The 21124-nt window shown below is 52.8% G+C and overlaps 1 protein-coding gene across 8 annotated transcripts in view; it reads right to left on the bottom strand.

Moving 5' to 3' along the window:
• The window catches only part of ADAMTS13 (ADAM metallopeptidase with thrombospondin type 1 motif 13), a 39684-nt gene that overhangs the window by 4712 nt on the left and 13848 nt on the right, over positions 1–21124 (bottom strand). For 6 of the 8 annotated variants that reach the window (XR_012897252.2, XR_012897253.2, XM_075905967.2 and 3 more), the window contains 18 exons: positions 20164–20314; positions 18855–18959; positions 17598–17749; positions 15853–15916; positions 14858–14984; positions 14484–14632; positions 13701–13821; positions 12396–12476; positions 11950–12131; positions 8607–8742; positions 7361–7490; positions 7092–7271; positions 6339–6528; positions 3948–4068; positions 3523–3652; positions 3214–3420; positions 1761–1940; positions 510–714 (listed from right to left, as the gene is read on the bottom strand). Coding sequence is in view for 6 of the 8 variants with exons in the window: in XM_075905967.2 (XP_075762082.2) it covers positions 510–714; positions 1761–1940; positions 3214–3420; positions 3523–3652; positions 3948–4068; positions 6339–6528; positions 7092–7271; positions 7361–7490; positions 8607–8742; positions 11950–12131; positions 12396–12476; positions 13701–13821; positions 14484–14632; positions 14858–14984; positions 15853–15916; positions 17598–17749; positions 18855–18959; positions 20164–20314 (2611 nt within the window). In the remaining 2 variants the exon portion in view is untranslated. The remainder of the gene's footprint in view (positions 1–509; positions 715–1760; positions 1941–3213; positions 3421–3522; positions 3653–3947; positions 4069–6338; positions 6529–7091; positions 7272–7360; positions 7491–8606; positions 8743–11949; positions 12132–12395; positions 12477–13700; positions 13822–14483; positions 14633–14857; positions 14985–15852; positions 15917–17597; positions 17750–18854; positions 18960–20163; positions 20315–21124) is intronic. The other 2 variants (XM_075905966.2, XM_075905968.2) reach the window with 2 other exon arrangements.

Genomic DNA, 21124 nt, shown 5'->3' with positions numbered 1-21124 from the left:
CTGTATAAACCCCACAGCCAGGATGCTATGCAGGAGGAAGGGGGGTCGGGGCAGGGAGCCAGGAGTTCCAGTCTCAGCTCTTCCAAGGACATTGGCCAACACATTGAACCTCTACGTGCGTGAGGCTCCCTGGCTGTGAAAAGGAGAGAGCAGCTCCGAGCCACTGTCCCAAAGCCCCACAGACGTGGCAGGCCTCATGCATGCCAGTGAGTGGGCGGGGAAAGGATCTGGCAAGGGAAGGATTTGAGGAAAGTTCAGAAAAGACCTGCGTGAAGCACATCACCCCAAAATATGCAAGGGCCATTTTTAAACAGCAGCCAAAGACTAGAAGTCCCGCAGCGTGTGGGCAGCGCAGGCTCTCTGCCACAGGAGGAAGGAGGGATGAGACAGTTTGGTGTTCGGAGGGAGGCTAGCAGCGTGCGAGAGAGACGTAGTCCTGGGGTGTGCTCTGAAGCCAGAGGGGTGCAGAGCTCCTACGCGCCGCGCTGCGTTAGAAGGGTAGCCGGTACCTCGGTCCATTCGCTGAAAGCCCACTCATAAGAGCACGTTCGGATGAAACAAGGGATGCGGGAGAGGGGTCTCTCTGTCTCCGGACATGAACTCTCTTCCAGCTCCGTCTCTAGGCCTTGCCGGAGCTGGACACAGGTGATCAGCTGCGCAGCTAGGCCGAGCCCACAAGAGGAGGAACACGGACCAGTCGCGGCGACTTTCCAGCTGATCCGAGGGGAAGGAGAAAATTCAGTGAGGCCTGATTTCCCCTCCTCCCACCAACCGCTGGTGAAAAGCACGCGCTGAAACTCCCTCATCTGCCCCAGCCACCCGCAGATTCTCTTCCTCTGCCCCCCACACTCACTGCAGCCTCAGATCATCCCCGTTTAGCGTAGCTCCAACCCACATCTGGAACCCCACCAGCCCCTGTCGTGGGTGGAGGGTGAACGTGGGGCTGGGGGAGGCAAGTCCCCAGCCCCACCCCTGCTGCCTGAGGCCCTGCCCCTCACAGGCGCCAAGCCAGCCCCTCCTCCCACACCACCACAGGGGCAAGCCTCCAGCGTCCCTAGCCCCAGAGCACCAGAGGGCACACTACCCCAGCATCGCCAGCCTCACCGTGGCTGCAGCCCAGGAGCTGCAAAAACTCCACAAGCTCAATATTTGCATTGGGGTCCTCAGAACCTGCATCGCAGCGCTTCTCCCCAGCTCCCAGGGAGACCTGTCTGGGCTGAAATGAGCCAAGACCTGGTCTTATGATCTTTCCATGCACCCTCCCCCGACCCCAGAACCGACAGCCTGAACAGACCAACTCGTATGTTCTTTCAGCCCAGTAAACAGCCTCCTGCAACGTCACACCAGAAACCACAGACCCTCCTAGCGAACCGGTGGCCAGCAAGCTTCCACGGCCACCCTGCCACACAGGGGCGGCCCGTCCCGTCCATATAGGCCAACTAGGCGGTCGCCTCGGGCGCCAAGTTAAATGGGGCGCCAAGTGGTGGCGCAATATCATTGAGGGGTTTGGAGGTGGGGGCGCCGATTGCATGGTTCGCCTAGGGCGCCAGTTGCTGGCAGCTAGTCTAAGGCTGCGTCTCGGTCCTGACCCATCTTAATATGGTCCTGAAATTACCTTGTGAGCAGTGACTGGGCAGAGATCTCCCTTCCCCCTTCCTACAGAGCTCCAGCATCTGGAACGTGACAACCCAGAGGTCCCCTCTGTAACCTGCCTTCCCCCCCACCCCACGCTGGGTCCTGGGGAGCATGCCCGTAATGACCTTGGAGGACACGGCTCCAAATTACACGGCTCTTGCTCCTCCGGGCGAGGCGACCCACGACACTGCGCATCTGCTACAACCTCTTCCGCCTTGTCCCTGCGCTCCCTCGCACAGTACCGGACCCTGCGCGCCACACCGCCACCGCAGCTCACGCTGCACGAGTCCAGCTTGGAACGCCACCTGGGAACAACACAGCCGCCAGTGAGCGCCTCCAGCGGCCAGCCGGGAGCTACGAGTTGGATCCAACCTCCGAAGAACGAGATCCACAGCTTATCGTTATGGGGCTTATTTGAGAGATTTGCAGAGGCCATTCATTTTGGTTGCCCTCCACTGGACTCTCTCCAATGCGTCCACCTCCTTTCTGTAGTGGGGGGTCCAGAATTGGGTGCAACACTCCAGATGTGAAACTTGGTAAAAGTCTTATAGGAATGGCTCTGACCAATCCCCAACAAACTGACGGTGCCCTATTAAAGATGGCAGCCGATTGTCCTTTAGTTCAGTGTTGCTCAACCTTTTTTTATAAAGTACCCCTTTTAAAAAAAATTCTAAGTACTCCCAGTACCTACAGTTTTCAGACACACACAATTTTTTTCTACCATTGCAACACATTTGTTTAAACAACTTAATCGTAGCTGGGTGGACGATGAAATTTTTGGGGGTAAAAAGTACAAAAATAATGAAGTGCTGTAAAACTTAAAACAAAAATTCCATTTTCTCCAAATTTCAGTTGCGTTGATATACCCCCCCGACTTCTCTTGTGTACCCCTGAGGGTCCGCATACCACTGGCTGAGAAATACTGCTTTAATTCACATGGGAGACACCTGGCGTATGTCTAGACTACAACCCTCTGTCGCCAGGGGGATGTAAATTAGACATAATGAAATTGCTAATGAAGTGGGGATTTAAATCTCCCGCGCTTCATTGGAATAAAAATGGCCGCTGCTTTTTACCGACACAGCAATTTGCTGGCAAAAAGCGGCAGTCTAGGCAGGGATCGGTCGGCAAGGAAAGCCTTTTCCGACTGATCCCTTATGCCTCGTGCAGCAAGGTTTACAGGATCGGTTGGAAAAGGCTTTCCTTGCCGACCAATCCCCATCTAGACTGCCGCTTTTTGCCGGTAAATTGCCACATTGGCAAAAAGCGGCGGCCATTTTTATTCTAATGAAGCGCGGGAGATTTAAATCCCCACTTCATTAGCAATTTCGGTGTGTCTAATTTACATCCCCCTGGCGCCAGAGGGATGTAGTATAGACGTAACCCTGGGGTCCTGGAATGTCTATCTGCCGATGAGGTGGAGACTGTCGTGTCCACATTTACAACCCCAGGTTTGTTACAACAGGGCTCCTCCCAGCTCCGGGGTAGTGAGGGGTCAAGGGCTAAGATTTCCTGGGCACATAAGCAAGCAAGGGCTTCCCTCAGTGATACCCAGGCCCTAAAGCGACTAGCGGTTACCTTGCCGGGCACGGATCAGTGCCGCACTCCTTGGTGCTGGCCGGTCGGGGCATCCTACCACATTTGGAATGAGGAAGAGGCCGGGTGGTATTTCCTTCTTGTCTCACACAGCGCAGAGAGAGGGGGAGTCTCCCTCCTCCACAGCTCACAGGGCATGCCGCCAGCTCCTTCACCTCCCAGCTGGGGTGACGAGAATGGAGAGAACATCTGTACCGGGGACAACATAATATTTCCCCTGCGGGAGACAGCTGGCCCCATCACCCCACCCCATCCCTGGAGGCTAAGGGTGAAAATAACCCTTTCTCCTACCTCGGCGGGCACAGCATGGGATTGCAGCTTTCCAGCCTGCTTGCTGGCTTTGTCACGGGGTGACAGTGTTTCTCGTGGGTTTCCGCTTTGGTCTCGAAAGCCACACACACGAAGCGAAGCTGGGCCACACCTGGGAGGAAAGAGGAGACGGACAGTGTGGCATGGACATGGCTCTGGGCTCTGCCCAAGCCCCCCAGATCTTACATCAGGACCAGCCTACTCCAGATTCTAACCAGAATGTAGCAAGAGGAGGCTCTGCACCCCCTGTACCAAGCCCCGCACCAGGTGCCCCTCACTCCTCCAGACTCCATGTCCTCGGGGTTCACAGCTACACACACCCCCCGCTTCTTGGTGGAGAACGGTTCATTCACCCAGCTCAGCCCCGGATCAAAGACCGTTTCCATGCGGCCTCAGGAGCATCTCACCTCCGCCACAGGTAACGGAGCATTCTCCAGCCAGAGGGCTCCAGACATGCACCGAGCGATTCTCCTTCTTGATAGGCCCGAATGGCACCAGCTCCCCCGGGGAGGGCGAACTGTCCTGCTTCTAACACAGCAGCAAAAAACAACACGCAACCGGCAGCTGCTGCTGGCCCAGGGGGCTGAGCCAAGCCCGCTGCAGCCAAGGGAGCCTTTTCATTACTGCCAAAGGGCTCTGGACCGAGCCCACAGTGCCTGGAAGCCCTCTGTGATCTCTCTCACAGACCCCTCCCCTGGCTCCTTCTGGAGCAGGGGCAGACTCCAAGTGATGCAGGTTTGTAGCCCCAGGACTCCCCTTCATGGATGCAACCTGTGCAGCTAGTCCCCCTCCCCTCAGAACCTCCCTCTGTGAGGGAAGTGGGACAGAGCTGAGCATTTTCTTTTTACCTCTCTTAGTGGGGCCCTGGCAAAAGGCGCCTGAGAGTCCTGGGGGCCAGTCGCTGCATTTCTCCCCAAGAGTGCCAGCGGCACAGCACCCTCAAGGGAAGTTTCCCTCAGAACAGGGGTAAGCCAGGTGAGGCAGATCTGGCCTGCAGGCTGCCCCACCAGGACCCTCAAGCACAGAGCAGCCTCATGCCACTTTAAGCAGCTGGCTGCTCCCTGTGGCTCTCTGCTCCAGGTGCCAGGGGAAGGGGGAGTTCAGGCCAATAGGAACTGAGAAAATGTGCGGGGGGGGGGGGGCGGGGGGGCAGCATGCAAAGCCTCCTCCTACCCTCCACAGAGAGCCACAGGGAGCAGCCAGCCATTTTGAGCCACCGAGGGCTGCGGCAGGCAGGAAGCCTGCCTCAGGGTCCTGCAGAACTAGCACCCCTCTTCTCCTGCAATCCAACTCCCTGCCCCAGGCCACCATCCCCTCCTGCCACAGGTCACCACTCAAACCCTCTGCACCCACCCGCTCTAGGTCACAACTTCCTCCCAGACCCTGCACCCCCTCCTACACCTCTCCCCCACGCCAGAATCCTCTTCTGCACCCATACGCTCTCCCGGACCCTTCACCCCAATCCCTTTGCCTCAGATTACAAGTCCCCTCCTTCACCCAAACTCCCTCTCAGACCGCCCCCGTACCCCAGTCTCCTACTCCGAGCTCCCTGCTGCACCCAGCCTCTGCCCCAGACCCTGCACTGCCTCCATAGAAAAGTACAGCCCTTGACCACTTACCAAAATCTTGGAGTGCCCCCGGCATCAAAAATTATTGCCCACTCCTGTCTCAGAGTGTCCCACCAAGAAGCTCAGCCGTGTGGAAAGAGTTTCTCGAGTTCCTGGCCAGTAACTCTCTGTCCCTTGGCTGAGTCTGCCTGTATGGGCACCTCTTGGTCCCCGTTGTGCTGCGGGACTGGTTCTCTGATGTGGACAGACTTCTACCACCAACTTCTCTGTTTTCAGACTGTTAACCTATCTTCAGTAGTCATGACTTTTGGTTATACCCAACCTGGGCTGGCTTAGAACTAGCGACCTGAAGGGGACAGTCTCTACACCCCATTAAATAACCCCTGGAGAAAATCAATTCCCTTTCCGGTTTCGTTCTGCGGTCGGGCTGCAAACACCAAGCTCGCTCTCAGGCTACGTCTAGACTGCAAGCCTCTTTCAAAAGAGGCTTTTTCGAACGATACTTTTGAAAAAGCCTCTTTCGAAAAAGAGCGTCTAGACTAAAACCAGTACTTTCGAAAAAGCGAGCTGCTTTTTCGAAAGAGAGCACCCAGGCCGTCTGGATGCTCTCTTTCAAAAAAGCACAGTTTGCACTTTCGAAAAAGGTGTTCTTCCTCGTAAAACGAGGTGTTCCGTGGTCGAAAAAACTGCCACGTTCTTTCGATTTACTTTCGAAAGAATGCAGCGGCAGTCTAGATGCAGGGGAAGTTTTTTTCGAAAAAGGCCACTTTTTTCGAAAAAGCCCTGTAGTTTAGACACACCCTCAGAGACAGCACCAGGGTTTTCTTGATGTGGGGTGAGTTCATGAGGGGATGGCTCTGTGATAAATGCTACAGCATTTGTGGCTCTGCGTTGCCTGGAGCAATATTGCTGCATAGGGAAGGAAATGGGTATGATGCTGCCCAAGGGTTTATCTGGCTCCTGAATGATCTAAGACACTGGTGCAATCCGTGACCTGCAGGCCGCCCGTTGGGGTTAGATGGGTGGCCAGGTCCTCTCACTAGCCTAGGTTGCCCATCACTAATCTAAGGTGAGCAAGGCTTCCTGCAGCGACTCCCTGGAATTCCGGACTAACAAACAGTCGTGTGCATAACACCGGCTCCACCTCCAGCAAAAGATGGTGCTCCCCAGCCTGGGATCCCCCGACAGAGCAGTGTGTGAGCTGCCCACTAGCCAGGCCAATGTACTCACTGTGTTCCAGCCTAGTGGACAGATGTTAACCACGCACGGCACAAAGGTAGGGGGTTTCTCGTCCTCCGGGCACAGGCTGTTGTCTACTGTGGTCTCCAGTCCAGCGAGGACCCGGACACACGTCACGTTTTGCTGGCTGACGCCGAGCCCGCAGCTGGCTGAGCATTTGCCTGGCTCAGATTCCTTCCATCTAAATGGGAAATGATGGCACCGCACCAGGATCTCAAAGCACTAGTTACACCTTCACCAGGAGATTACTGCCTTCAGTCCGTAGGGACTGCTCCTCCCATGTCACACACAGGGAAACTGAGGCACAGAGCAGTGCTGCAGTATGGTCAAGAGGTCACACAGCAAGTAGCGGCTGAGCTGATAAAAGAACCCAGACGCCCTACTCCAGCCTAGACAACACTTAGACCTTCTCCCAGTTACGAACCATGCCTCTGGGGAGAACATGTGGTCTCTGTGATTGGAAAGGAGGGGCAAACATCTCCTTGTGGCTGAGTCCCCACAGATGTGTGGGGGCTGCATACCCAAACTCCCTGCTTCAGGGATTGTTGCCCCAGCAGAAGGCACCAAGAAGGGCCCGGTAATTGAAACGGTTACGTGGGCAGGGTAGGAACAAGGTGCCCTCAAGAAAAAAGAACATGCAATAGCCCGTCCTGATGACCCGACTGACACACTGACCAAGGGTTGAAAGAGAGTCAATGATGCAATCCTCTCCTCCCTCCCCCATTCAGCGGGCCTCTGAGTTACCTTACGGGGCACAGCTCAGTGCTACATGCCTCGGTGGAGGCAGGTTTGGGAGCATCCAGGCATTTCGAATCGGGAAGAGTCAGGACCAAGCCACCTTCTTTCGTCATACAGCGAACCAACCGCTCCATCACTCCTCCCCCACATGTGGCGCTGCAGGGGCCAAAGGCCCCCGCCACCCAGCTGCGAAAGGACGAGAGCCAGCTGTGCCCATCTCTAGTGACAAGAGACTGTAGCTTAGAGGTGGAAAAGGTCTTTCAGGGAATACTCACCCTGGTGGGCATGGTGCCTTAGCGCAGAGTTCCTGCCTGGAAGGGGGACGTGGGGTCTCCAAACACAGCTGATCGTCTGTTATTTCATTCCTGGTCTGGTCAAAGCAGGAGTGATCTACCAGTAACACCCCTGGCAACAAAAGTTCAATAAAAATATTAAAACCCCTATTGCTGAGGTTCTCAGGTGAGTAAGGGAAAGGAAATTCTAGGCTGGTCTTTGCTCTTACAGGCTACGTCTACATTGCAGTGCTATTTCTACACTGCAGTGCTATTCTGCGTCTTTTGAGCACACCTGTTTTTTCTAAATATAATGGGCTCGCTATGCCAACATCCCTGTATACCTCATTTCACAAGGAGTAAGGGATGTTTTGGAATAGCAATTTATTTCAAAATAAGTGCTGTGTAGATAGTGCCAACTTTCAAAATAAGCAATTTTGAAATAACATCAAAATAAGATATGCAATTTGTGTAGCTCAAATTGCATATCTTATTTTGACCTACGGTGCAATGTAAACGCACCCACAGAAAGAAACTGTTAGTTCCCTTTGTCCGAGAAGAAGGGAATCTGCAAACATGTCGAGGCTGAGCAACTATGGGAACACAGCCCTTATATAAACTTTAAACACTGATTTTCTCACATGGCTTTCATCTTGAAAAGTTTTAAAGTAACTTTTTCTCGTGCAAGGTGAAGGTTCTAAAAGATAAGCCATTGGCCTCTTAGCCCAGTTCCAAAATAGAAAAAAAAAGTTTTGTGCAAAAAACCCCAAATCATCTAGTTCTAGATCAGATGTTAGGTCGTAATTTGGTTTCAGTATTAAGACCTTTAACTAGCTCTAAATCCTAAACTGGGTTGACTTTGATGAAAGACTTTAGCTGGCATTTATAACCAAAAGAACAGCCACTTTTTTAGAATCCTCTTTAGAGTTGATAGGGTTTGAGTATTAATTTGAGGTTTTAATTCCAGTCCTTTGTTGAGGCTAGCTTGTTGATTTAATCGTGATTTGGTAGTTGTACAGCTTTATTCTTAGCTTAGTTTAATAGTAGTAACAATAGCTTAGATTTGGTCACTTTTTATTTCAGTTTGTTTAATAAAGTGTACTGAAACATATGAAACTGATACCAAGACACGTTTTTTTCAATAAGCAAAATGAGTCCAGAAGGTTTGAGGACTTGGGGTAACTGCCAGCCAAACTTGAAGCCTGAGTAGCTTCCCACAATTAACTATTGGTTCTCGCATCTGCCTCACCTTCCCCACAGCTCACCGAGCAGGTCCCGAACTGAGGAATCCACACATGTGCCTGTTTCTTCTTTGGGATAAAGTAGCTGAAGGTGATGTCTGGGTTGGTAATATCTCCATACTCTTTCCCATACTTCCTATACACCTGGAGAAGAATAACGTAGAAATCTGGAGTTTAGCTCAGTTGTGATGGAGGGGAGAGGTGCTGTCTTTTCTAAGCATCCCAGCATTCAGTAACATAGGCAGCTAGGAAACGTTAGCAGGGAGCCAGGAGAACCAACAGGAAGAAAGTGTTGAGACTTGAATGGAAAGAGAATCTGCCTGTTGTTTTTTTTTGTGTGTTTCAGACCAGGAGCTGGGGGAAAAGATGAATTGAACCACAGGGATACTCATGCCCAGAAAAGGAATACCCATGCCTAGAAATCATAGAATACTAGGACTGGAAGGGACCTTGAGAGGTCATCGAGTCCAGACCCCTGCCCTCATGGCAGGACCAAATACTGTCTAGACCATCCCTGATAGACATTTATCTAACCTGCTCTTAAATATCTCCAGAGATGGGGATTCCACAACCTCCCTGGGCAATTTATTCCAGTGTTTGACCACACTGACAGTTAGGAACTTTTTCCTAATGTCCAACCTAAACCTCCCTTGCTGCAGTTTAAGCCCATTGCTTCTTGTTCTGTCCTCAGAGGCCAAGATGAACAAGTTTTCTCCCTTCTCCTTATGACACCCTTTAGATATCTGAAAACTGCGATCATGTCCCCCCTCAGTCTTCTCTTTTCTAAACTAAACAAACCCAATTCCTTCAGCCTTCCCTCATAGGTCATGTTCTCTAGACCTTTAATCATTCTCGTTGCTCTTCTCTGGACCCTCTCCAATTTTTCCCCATCTTTCTTGAAATGCGGTGCCCAGAACTGGACACAATACTCCAAATGGACTGTGATAGAACACATAGGACACTGTCTCAATGACCTAATCACATGCATCCTACTTCAGAAGACTTTCAAATCTGCACTTGAAACGGAATCCTCTGAACTGGCATTCATGCTAAAATTCGACACTCTCCACGGGGGGCTGAACAAAGACTCCAACTACCTTACCCATTACAAAGATAGCTTCCCCAATTATCACCTCTAATACCATTAACTCACAGACATCTACCTTTCCCCACCTCTAATATCATTAACTCACAGGCATTTACCTTCCTTCCCCCCCCCCCCGCATCCCCCTTCTGTTCTGAAATGTGATTTGTCCTTTTCATATGTGTTCATTTTTATAATTGTATCCTTTGGTATATATGGTTGTGACTATTTTCTTCCACTATTTGATCTGAGGAAGTGGGTCTGGCCCACAAAAGCTCATCACCTAATAAACCATCTTGTTAGTCTTTAAAGTGCTACATAGTCCTGTATTTTGTTCCAAATGGACTGGACCTTAAGATATGGATATGTTAGTGATAGGGAATGGTTATTTAGACACAATCGGATTATTTTCTTTGTTTTCTTGTTTGGTTAAACTCCTCTATGCTGAGTCCATGTGCCTCCCTGCTCATACACTGTCACTAAAGCTGTATCCCAGGGAAGCAATTCTCTGTGCTTTAACCTGTTTTCCCCAGTTGCTTTATAACACCGAGCAACCAAGTGTGCTTTCCCAAGTAGATCTTTTTGCTTTGTTAATAAAATCACCTGTTTTAAGACTATGAGCTGACTCTTGTGTCCTGGAAGATAGTAAGAGGTCTGTGTATGCATGCCTAAAACTGAGAGGTTACCTATCAGAAATTACAGTTTGTTTTTTCAAGCTCTCTCATGGTAAAAAAGCTTGGGATACCCCTCTGGAAGAAGTTCCCAAGTGATTTCTTCCTGGGTTCAAGAAGAAAGGGTTTTTTTTTCACTTGGGTGATGGCAACATACCTCCCAAGATCAGGGAATCTGTGACCATGGGGAGTTTTTAAGCAAAAGCCTCTAGAGGCAAGGTATTTTTAAGGTCTCTTGTGGGCTCCACCTTCTGAACTTGAAGTGCCGGAGTAAGGAACAGCCTTGAAAAAAGTGTGACTATCTCTGTGTGTTACCGAGTAATACAGCACAGGCAGGGGCATTGCAATCTTTTCTCCCACTGCTGCTCCCTACCAGCACCCGTTAACTCAGAGGGTCTCCCCCTAAGAGGAGATGGAACTAGTCTCTGTGGCCAATTCAGCCCCCTTGTCTCTGCTGAGACAGCCAACTAGAGCAAGCGATAGTAGAGGAACTTACGCTGTGAACACCCATCTACTGGGCACTGAACAGAGACTATGAACCTAATGGGTTTTGTAAAGATTTCAAGCTAACAGTGGGTCTGTTTATCGCTTCCAATCATTCAAACTCAGATTAAGTCTGCCATAAAAACGAAAACCCAAACCTCAATTCATGTCCTGAGAGGGGCTGCCTTTTCTGGGTGGCTCTGTGTGTGTTTGCTACTGGAGCATAACCCACGCTAATGAATGATGGGAACTGAGACATTAGACACACAGCTTTGTCATTCCATCAGCTAGGTTTCTTTCTGGGTAGGGAACCAACCTCATGCCTCACAAGGGAGATCTGCTGCCAGGTTTCTGCTGTTTTCGCCTGGTTTCTTCCCCCCAACCCCATCAACCTTCAATGAAATCTACAGAAAACCTGCAAAGAACATGTGCTCAACTGCTGCCCAGGAGCTGGAGAGCATCCCCAGCACGGAGCTCAATTTCTTCTGGCATGGGGAATCAGAGAAGGGATGTTAAATTTCAATTAATTAAATCAGCAAACAGTCGATGGGATTTCCAGTGACTATTCAATTAGTTGATAAGGACTTCTGCATTCCGCCTTAGAAATGTACAAGAGCCCCAGCAAGGGACTCAGAGTTCTCCTTTGACCCCAGGCTCCCTGCGGCACTTCCGCTTTGAAATGTACAAGAGCCCCCCCAGTGAAAACGCCCGCGTGGAGCCCAGGGTCAGTGGGGGACTCCCTGCTGGCCCTAGGCTCCATCCCGCGTTCCAACTTTGAAATGTACAAGAGTCCCCTTTGGGACTCTTGTACATTTCATAATTGGCTGCCGCTGCGTCCCTGCCCCCTCCCATGGAGCTGGCTCCCTCCAGCACCCTCTTCTCTTCTCCCCGCTTCCTGTCTCTTTGTGATAGAGGCAGCAAGAGGGGGAAGCGACTAATCTCCTAGTGTGTCAACTATCCAATAAACTTTTGCTTATCAGATAGTCAACTAGTTGATTCGTCGCATACATCTCTAAATCAGAGCCACCACCAGACTCTGCCTTGCAGGTCTTTCTCCTGAGCCACAACCTCAAACCAGTTCTGGCTATCCCCTTCCCAGCCCTTCCAAGCTACCTGTATCTCAATGTCCTCGTAGGTTGGCCCATCCACATGGACTTCCTCCAGGCTTGGCAGGTGGTCCTCAGTGAGAAAGACCCTGTACGAGATCTGGCTGTCCTCCACTACCGACGGATAGGTGATGTTCAAGGAGATTCTCTGCTTCCCAGCAACCACATACCGTCCTTGGACTTTCACAGCTAGTGAGGGCAAAGGAGGATTATGTGCTCACAGAATCAACAAGAGACGTGGCTTCCTTCTGTACATCCACAAAGGACTTCTCGGGTCTCTTTTAAACACCCCAAGCAATGGAACGTCTTCATTGAGAGAGTGTCCCCCAACACGCGAAGAGATTGCATTGCCAGGACACCTCCCCACAGCCTTCCTTTCCTCGGGGCTGCCTGCATGTCTGGAGCACAGACACCAACCTGGCCCGGCCACGCTCGCCTTCCCATTGTACTCACCCAAATGTGTGAAGAGGGGTTTGCGATTGGTGACGTGGACGCTGGTGGTCTTGTGAGGCAGAGCTAGAAACGTGACGTACTCTGGGGAATGAACACAGAGGTGCGGTCACGTTCACTTTTGCACCGTCTGTAATTCATAACTGCAGTGCACCTTCCATCTGAGGATCTCAAAGCACTTCACGGACAGTAACCCTCTAAGTTGGCAGCTTTCAAACTTTTCTTCTCGTGACCCAGGTGAAGAAAGTCATTGATGCCCACGACCCAACATCATTTGACTAGAGGGCAGGGCCGAGGAGGAGAGCTTTGGGGTGTCGGAAAGGGCTCCGGCTTTGGGAGTGTCAGGGCTGTGGTAAGAGGGGCTACCAGGTCAGCAGTGCAGTGGGGGGGGCTAAGGCAACTTCCTGCCTCTCCTGCACCACAGACCATGCTGTGCCCCAGAAGCAGCCAACAGCAGGTTCCCAGCCAATGGGAGTGCGGAGCAAGTGCTCAGGGCAGGGGCAGTGTGCGTAGCCCTGTGCACTCTCCCCCGCCCTCCAGCGAGGAGCCGGGCCTATTGCTGGATGCTTCTGGGGAGCAGCACAGTCTGTGGTGCCAGCACAGACAAGTAGTTGCCTTAGCCCCGCCACCTCTCAGCAAAGAGACCCGGAACCCAGCATTCCGCCACCCAGTCCTGGGTCACAGACTGTAGTTTGAAAGCCGCTGCTCTAAGCTCCCCTGCATGGTAGTTCTTATATCACTACAGGAGGGCAGGAGGACTAAGAGAGAACTACATTCCCCCCGGTGTCACTCCACTGACTTTGGAGCCACCCCTGGTAGGAATATGGCCAAGAGAGCCAGTGCAGATCTGAGAACAGCCTCAGCGTCCTCCGGTCTAGGTGCCTAAGCCCTCAGCTCACTTCCAGTGTTTTAAAATACCCTCCAGAGTAGTTCCCCAAGGGTGCTGGTCGGGATGAGGTCAGCCCCTCAGATCAACATTGTACTGTCCAGGCAGAAAGCGACAGAGCTTGCAGCCCCCTGTGTTTTACAGAACTCACCCAGGCTGAGCTCTTCCCCCCCAGCCAGCAGTCGGGATCCCTGCCTGTAGCACAAAGGGAAGACACGCCAGGGAACCAAGGCTGCATGAGAATTAACCTCCCCCGTCTCCGTCTCTGCCAGCCTCCGCCAGCCTGCTCAGCCCCAAACCGAAACAAGCAAAACCACATGCCAGAAGCCGCCGAGGAACCGGGCAGAGCTCTGCATCTGCTTTGGGGGCACCCGGCAAGTGAGAAGGGCCTGATGTGGGGAGCAGGGCGGAGGCTTGCCGACCTTTGGCTTTTCCTTCCGTGTAGGAGCCGCTCACTCTGGTGCATGTGGCGTTGTCTCCCCCGCACACCTTGCAGGGATCCAGCACCATCCCAGAGTCCATCCTGCCGTCACAGCCGAACACCTGAGCCAAGGGCAGAGCCACCCGACGAATTAGCCTTCTCTGCGAGACACGGGCTGGGGATGAACCTAGGGTGGGGAGGCAAGCCCCCCAACCCCGCCCTTTCCACTCGAGACCCCGCGCCTGGCGCCCATTTTGGGAAGAAGGTGAAGTGATCAAAGTGGCATTTCCTGTGTTCCATTTTTATGCTACTTTTCCCCTCCGCTGCGGGAGAGATTTATGTTACGGTCACACCCAAGGCCCCGTGCAGCTCCCATAACTAACTGAACAGCTGCTGACAACTCCATCAGACTGCGGGGCCTGCCACGTTCCTCAGGTGGCTTGGAGCAAATTAGCCTTCTCCACTGGAGCAACCTGGGAATCCATCTGCTTAAAGTGCTAAACCGCATGATGGTGAAGGGCACACTGGGTGAGGCTGAACTGAGTCAGAGACGCATGGGATTGGGGACCAGAGATTCTTCTGGAACGCTGCGTGTCCCATCCTCCTTACTCGTGGGTGCTAGCGCCTGTCACCAGCGGTCTTCATTTTAATGCTACACTTTGAGACACTCCGAATGCCAGGGTCATGCACTGAAGTCACCTCTAGCTGCTTTGAAATCGTTTAAATCCCATGTCGGAAGCTTGATCTAGATCCACTATCCACATGTGGGGAGGAAAATCCTTACCCTGCAGCTGCCCATCACGCACAGATCAAAAGCCCCTTTGGTTCTACGGTTGCTCGGCTCACACCTGGTTCCATCTGTGAAACGGTCCCCACGGCTCACCATGAAATTCTTCTCCTCTGCCCGGCACATGTGTCTGCATAGGGTATCCCCTGCAGGTGACAGACATGGGGAGAGAGGAAGAATTACTGAAGCAAAAAAGGCAAAAAAGAGTCAACTGCACTGTGGGAGGGAGGTAAAAGGAACTGTACAGAATTTACTGGCTGTAACCACCAGTAAAGCTGCCATTTGATTTGCAATTAAGGTCGGGGCTTTAGGCCGCTCTGGGAGTCCTCCTTCCCAAAGGAACTTCTGTCTCTCTCTCTCTCTCTCTTTACCTTTGGCATAGCCAGCAGCCGAAGTCCACATATAAAAAGACGGGACGTCTGGAAGGAGATACAGCGGATTTACGTTTGTCTCCGCACACTGTTCAGCCATAAACTCCAACTGGGTGGTCAAACAGGCCTATGGAAGAGGCAGACTGTTATGCAGGCAAAGTGGAATGGGCTATAGCGAGTGTAGAATTCCAGGACTCGCTTCTCCACCTCCGGGGTGCAAATGCAAACACCTCGGGGGTGAAAAGCAGCAGCTGACAAATAGAAAAACAGCAAAGGAAGAGGACTAGCCCATTGAAGCGAAGCTGCAGGAGAGTTGGGGGAGGAGGAGAGGGCGAGGAATGGGAGACAGATGCTGTGCAGATGATGTTATCTTTCCTGTAACCCCAAATGGATAAATATCTGGGGGAAATGTGAGCAAATCTAGTCTTTTGAGCACAGTCCTGCACCAAAAGGACTCAGGGTATGTACACTGCAACTGCAGGTGCAATTTCCAGCTCGGGACGACAGACTCATGCTTGATTTGATTGAGCTATCACGTTAAAAGCTGCAGTATTGCCATGGCGACGCAGGCAGTGGGACGGACGGCTGCCCAAATACAATCCCCTCCAAGACTCCAAGTACTTGAGGACCCAACCAGCTAGCCCATGCCAGCACCATCACGGCTATCAAGCCTAGTGGCTGCCCATCTCCCTGAGCTGGGAGCTACCCCTCCTGCTGCAGTGTACCCATACGAGGTGCTTTATTACAAGTTGATGGGGCTGCTCAGTTATTAATCAGTAATGGGCCTCAGCCACAGTGGAACAAATACCGGTCACACAGACAGAGACTGCATGGCCAGTGCTTGGTTTCCTTCCCAAAGAAATCAACTGGTTTGCCTCGGAAAGCTGTGGCTGTGCATGGTACAGCTCTCAAAGGGTTAAAAACGGCCTCTTACACTGCCAGCACATTGCCTGGTCATGGGAGCGAGACCTGGCGTGCGAGAGAAGACAGCCTACCTGCGTGTTGCACATCGCAGCCTGGAGGTCTGCTCCCCTGCACTCCTGACCCCCGAATGCAGGCCTGAAAACAACAGACATGAGGATCTGTTTATGGTCGAGCCAGAGGCTGGAAGAGCCGCCTAACAATGAGGATTCTGATTGTCCAAGTACATAGGGTCAGGGAGTGCCTAACAGCAGCACTGAGATATGGCTCACGGTCAACCACACTGAGCTGGCTAATGAAATGACACATACACAGTCGGCAATGCAGCCAGTCAATGGAGCGACCGGGGCTGGATTAACTCTTCTGGGGCCCTGGGGCTAGTAGCTTTTGTGGGGCTCCCCTAAATTGCAGGGTGGGGCAAAAATGAGGGTCTCAATGATCAGGAGGGGGCTGCCAGGGAGTGGACTAGGGGTGGAGGATGGTGCAGGGCATAGGCAGGAAATAGGGTGCAGGAGCAGGCTGGGAATGGGGGTGTGAGGCCTGGGCAGGAGGTAGGTGCAGGAGCAGAATGGAGGTGGGGTGCAGGGTGTGGGCAGCAGGTAGGATGCAGGAGTGAGCTGGGAGAGGGGGTCGGAGCCTGGGCAGCAGGTAGGGTACAGCAGCGGGCTGGGGTAGGAGTGCAGGGTCTGTGAGGGAGAGTGCGGGAGGGAGCAGGGAATTGGGGTGATTATCTGGCACTGCTCTCGTTTGGCGGGGGAAACAAATGGTTCCACACTGCCCTGCATTTGCAGGCACCGTCCCCCCACTGCTCCCATTGCCTGCAATTCCCAGCCAATGGGAGCGAGGGGGGAGGGGGAAGCCTGCAGGCAAGTGCAGGGATGCAGAGCTTCCCTGCACTCACGGAAATGCAGCTCCAGGGTGGGGGAACAGCAGCGTGCAGAGCCACCCCCCTACTCCCACCAGGCAGAGCCAGCCAGGAATGCAGCACGCAGGGGCTTCAGTGCACATCTGCACGTCCCCTGGGATGCAGCCTCTAAAGCCCCTTTCACAATCTGGCCCTGAGAGCGAGTGTGATGTGGGGGGCACCTTGCTGGTTGCCATGCTGGGCAGTGGGTTGTGAGTGACCTCCACTGGCTGCAGCACGGCCCAGCAGGGCAGGGGATGAGTCATTATGCAAGGGGGCTTCGAAACTCGTCAGACAGGTATCTCCCAGGGAGTGGAACAATGGGAAGAAGGGGAGTGGAGCCCTGGCTGGGGGCAGGGCTGGAAGTGAGTGAGTTAGATTATGTCTGGTATCATGGAGGAAGCAGCCTAGGCAACAGGCTGAGATTTAGGGGCCCAGGCTCCCCCATCTCAAGGGGGGCTGAGGCATCCTAGGCCTGCTCTGTAACCAGATTACATCTGTGCTGTATCCTGGAGAAGCAATAAACTCCCTCTATTCTACTGGCTGGTGGAGTCTGTCCGTGCTATTACAGGGGTGCAGGAGATGGGAAAACCCCAATGCGCCATCACAGAGATATAGGGATCAAGGCACTGTAAAGACTCGCCTAGACAATGACACACCTGGGCAGTGGAAGGGCAAGGAGACCTGACTGATACTTGCTGTCTGCAGAGAGACAAGGAACTTGTTACATTAGCAAACATGCAGCACAGCCCGTGCTGGGAACAGCGCAGGACGTTGTTCAATGCACCCTCCTGCCTAACGACTCTTTTGTCTGTGTTAACAGAGCAGCTGTACAGGTCCTGTGAGCCCTGCAAACAGCTGGCAGGCCCTGTGAGCATCTCCATGGGTGCCGCTGGGAAAGAGGAAAGTCTTTACCTGGGGTTGTTACAAAGTCGTCTTCGCGTTACAACTCCTCCTCCACAGCTGCGGGAGCAGGCAGTGAGGGGGCTCCAGCTGGACCACTGCCCATGCACCACTGCCACCGGGTTCAGCTCCTCCAGAGAGCTACAGTGTCCCTTGGAGCACCACTGGAACCCAGAACACCCCGAGATCAGCAACAGCAAAGCCACAGCTGCTACAGCGGGGAGCTGTGGGGAGCAACACTGCCCCTTCAGCTGGGAGAAATGCCCCTAGAAGGGCACAGTATCGTCTGCACCACTCACTCCCCTGCCTGGGAAGGGAGGTGAAGGAATTGGACCCCAAAACATGTGAGGAGGAGCTGAGTGAGGCATCTTCTCCTCCAGCTCTACCTACCATGATGGGCATAAGAACATTCCAACATAAGAACGGCCATTCTGGGTCAGACCAAAGGTCCATCTAGCCCAGTGTCCTGTCTGCCGACAGTGGCCAATGCCAGAGCAGGGAATCACCAAGTGATCCCTCTCCTGTCACCCATTTCCAGCCTCTGACAAACAGAGGCTAGAGACACCATCCCTGCCCATCCTGGCTAATAACCACTGATGGGCCTATCCTCCATGAATTTATCTAGCTCTTTTTTCAACCCTGCTATAGTTTTGGCCTTCACAACATCCTTTGGCAAGGAGTTCCACAGGTTGACCATGTGTTGTATGAGGAAATACTTCCTTTTGTTTATTTTAAAGCTGCTGCCTATTAATTTCATTTGGCGACCCCTCGTTCTTATGTTATGGAAAGGAGAAAATAACTCTTCTTTATTCACTTCATCCACACCAGTCATGATTTTATAGACCTCTATCAGATCGCCCCTTAGTCATCTCTTGAAACAGTGAAAACACCCTGTATCAATAGCATATTTGAGAACAGGCTCTTCAATCCAGCAGCCAATGGGATCACCCAATGACTGGAAGATGACACCAGACAAATTTAGACAGGAAATAGGGTGCACATTTTTAGGAATGGGGTTAATTAACCTGTGGAACAATTTAGCACCCAAGGTTGTGGTGGATTTTCCATCACTCTTCAGACTCAGTGTTCTACATAAGGAAGCTCATTCTTTCTTGGTATCCGCCATCCACTATGCCCTATAGCCACCCACTCTACCACCCAACCATCCAGTGTGCCCCTCAGACACACACTGCGCCACCCTGCCACCTGATGTGCCTGGTAGCTGCCCATGCCCACTTCCAATCTTCCCGGCCCCTGGAGACTCTTTACCTTATTGATCCCACACTCGGTACCATCCAGAAGGGGAACAAGAAGACGAGTACAGCTGGTCCGGTCAGCCTGATGAGTGTGGCAAGAAAGAACTCTGCACGTGTCCTGGGAAGGCAGGGAAGCCAGGCTGTTCAGTGAGTGCCCTAAAATCTTGTGTCAGTCTCTCAACTTGCATTCCCGCCCCTATCCTACCAATGCACAGGATATCAGGCAGCAGCAGGAGAGAGCATGCCTCACCAACACCCACCAACCGGCTTCCTTCTAGCAGGAAGCCAGCCAAGAGTCCCTCTAAGCTGTGTGCTGCAGCGCGACCTGACAGCAGTTTAATGAGCTCTGCCCAGCCAGGGGTTCAGGGATTTGCATATGGAGCTGCCTGGCTGGAGGAGGGGCATTTCTTCCTCAGCGATAGCAGCAGCTCCCTGCACCAGGCAGCTCTGTGCATGGAGCCCTGAGCCCCCTGAGCTGTGCAGCCACGCAGCTTAGAGGGAACCTTGAAGCCAGCACATACGCTCTCCCTCCAAATCCCATGTCTTAGGCAATCTCCCGAGCTCTTCCCTTTCAATCAGCGAGAGGAGATGCCCAGGCCACATGTGGCAGGCAGTGTAAGTGCTGCCAGTGACTGGCACTGCCAATTGCACAGACACATGAAGAGGTTTAGTCGGGGCATCTGAGGTTTGCAGCCGGATTAGCATTAACAAGATGCATTACCAATGCAGCGCATGGCCTGTGAACAGCAGTGAACTGCCCCTGTCCAGGGATGGCCCGTGAGCATAGGCGCGCTAGGCAGCTGCCTAGGGCACCGCTGGTCTGGGTGCCCCGTGATGACGTCACGGCCATTGATGGCCGTGCAGGCAGGGGCGCCGATTGTGCCGCCCCACCTAGGGCGCCAGCTGCTGCAGCCGGCCTTGGGCCGCTCCTGCACCTGTCTAAGGGAGGGAGCTAAGGGGATCCGGAAAGCAAAGAGATGGAATAGAATAAGAGAGGGAAGATGGTGAGTGCCTCATGACACGGAATCTCTCTCCCTGGCTGTTTGTACAGCACCTAGCACAGGTCAGGGCCTGGGGGCACTATTGCATTGCAAATGTTAAATGACATGGACGAGGAGACTTGAGGAGAGAAAGGGGGAGAGGGAGAAAAAGGGCAAATGTTCCAAATCCCTTTTTCAGCCTGCTCTCTGCCAAGAGCCCCACCGGCAGATGAACATTGTCACCTTCTCAGAACCAGCCTCCCACCCTGCTGGGCCACCAGCGCCATCCCAGCTGCAGTATTTCAGGGGTGGACGTAACCAGGTGGAAAGTGTTCTACCTACAATGTCATTCCTGGCAAAGGTGCACGCCGCCGCTGCACTCCCGAAGGCTATTTTACACTGCTCGTCCGCGCCGTAATATAAGCCGGGCTTCCACCCAGGGATGCTGCCCTCCAGGGCCGGCAGGTCGTTTAAGCAGCTTGCTTGGCTTGTCCTGGGAAAGCCACAAGAGACGTTGTTTTCCTGCACACACTCAGCAAGGATGCCTCACGTGCTAACACGGGCATGAGGCTTTCAGTCTGGGAGTTAGTTCTTGGTGTCCCAGAAGCACTGTGCTAGGCTCAGAGAGGTCAGCTCTCTTCACCACTTGTTCCTGCATAAAATCGTAGCGTCGTAGAGCTGGAAGGGACCTCAAGAGGTCATCAAATCCAGCCCCTGCCCTCACAGGGCCAAGCAGGGGAGGACCAAGCACCCTCGGCAGGACCAAGCACCATCTAGATCAAGGGTGGGCAATAAGTTTTGACCGGGGGCCATTTCAGAAATTTTTGAAGTGGCCCCGGGCTGCTCCACAAGGAGCAGGGGCTCGGGAAAAAAGGGGTGGGGCCAAGACACTTCCGTGCTTCCCCACCCACAGACCCTGATTGACCTGGGGGCAGGGGAGAGGCAGGATCTCTGCGAGCTAGATCAATCTGCTTGGTGGGCCGGATCCAGTCCATGGAGGCTTTTGCCCATCCCTGGTCTAGACCAACCCTGACAGATGTCTATCCAACCTGCTCTTAAATATCTTCCATGATGGAGATCCCACAACCTCCCTAGGCAATTTATTCCAGTGTTTAACCACCCTGACAGTTAGGAAGTTTTTCCTTATGTCCAACCTCAACTTCCCTCGCTGCAATTTAAGCCCCTTGCTTCTTGTCCGATCCTCAGAGGCCAAGGAGAACACTTTTTCTCCTTCCTCCTTGTAACCCCCTTTTAGGAACTTGAAAGCTGCTCTCAGGTCCCCTCCTCGTCTCCTCTTTTCTAA

This window comes from Pelodiscus sinensis, chromosome 23 (genome assembly GCF_052426305.1).
Source record: "Pelodiscus sinensis isolate ZL-2025 chromosome 23, ASM5242630v1, whole genome shotgun sequence".
Lineage (NCBI taxonomy): Eukaryota > Metazoa > Chordata > Testudines > Trionychidae > Pelodiscus > Pelodiscus sinensis.
Note: the sequence above shows the minus strand (reverse complement) of the source record. Positions and strands in the feature narration are given on the sequence as shown.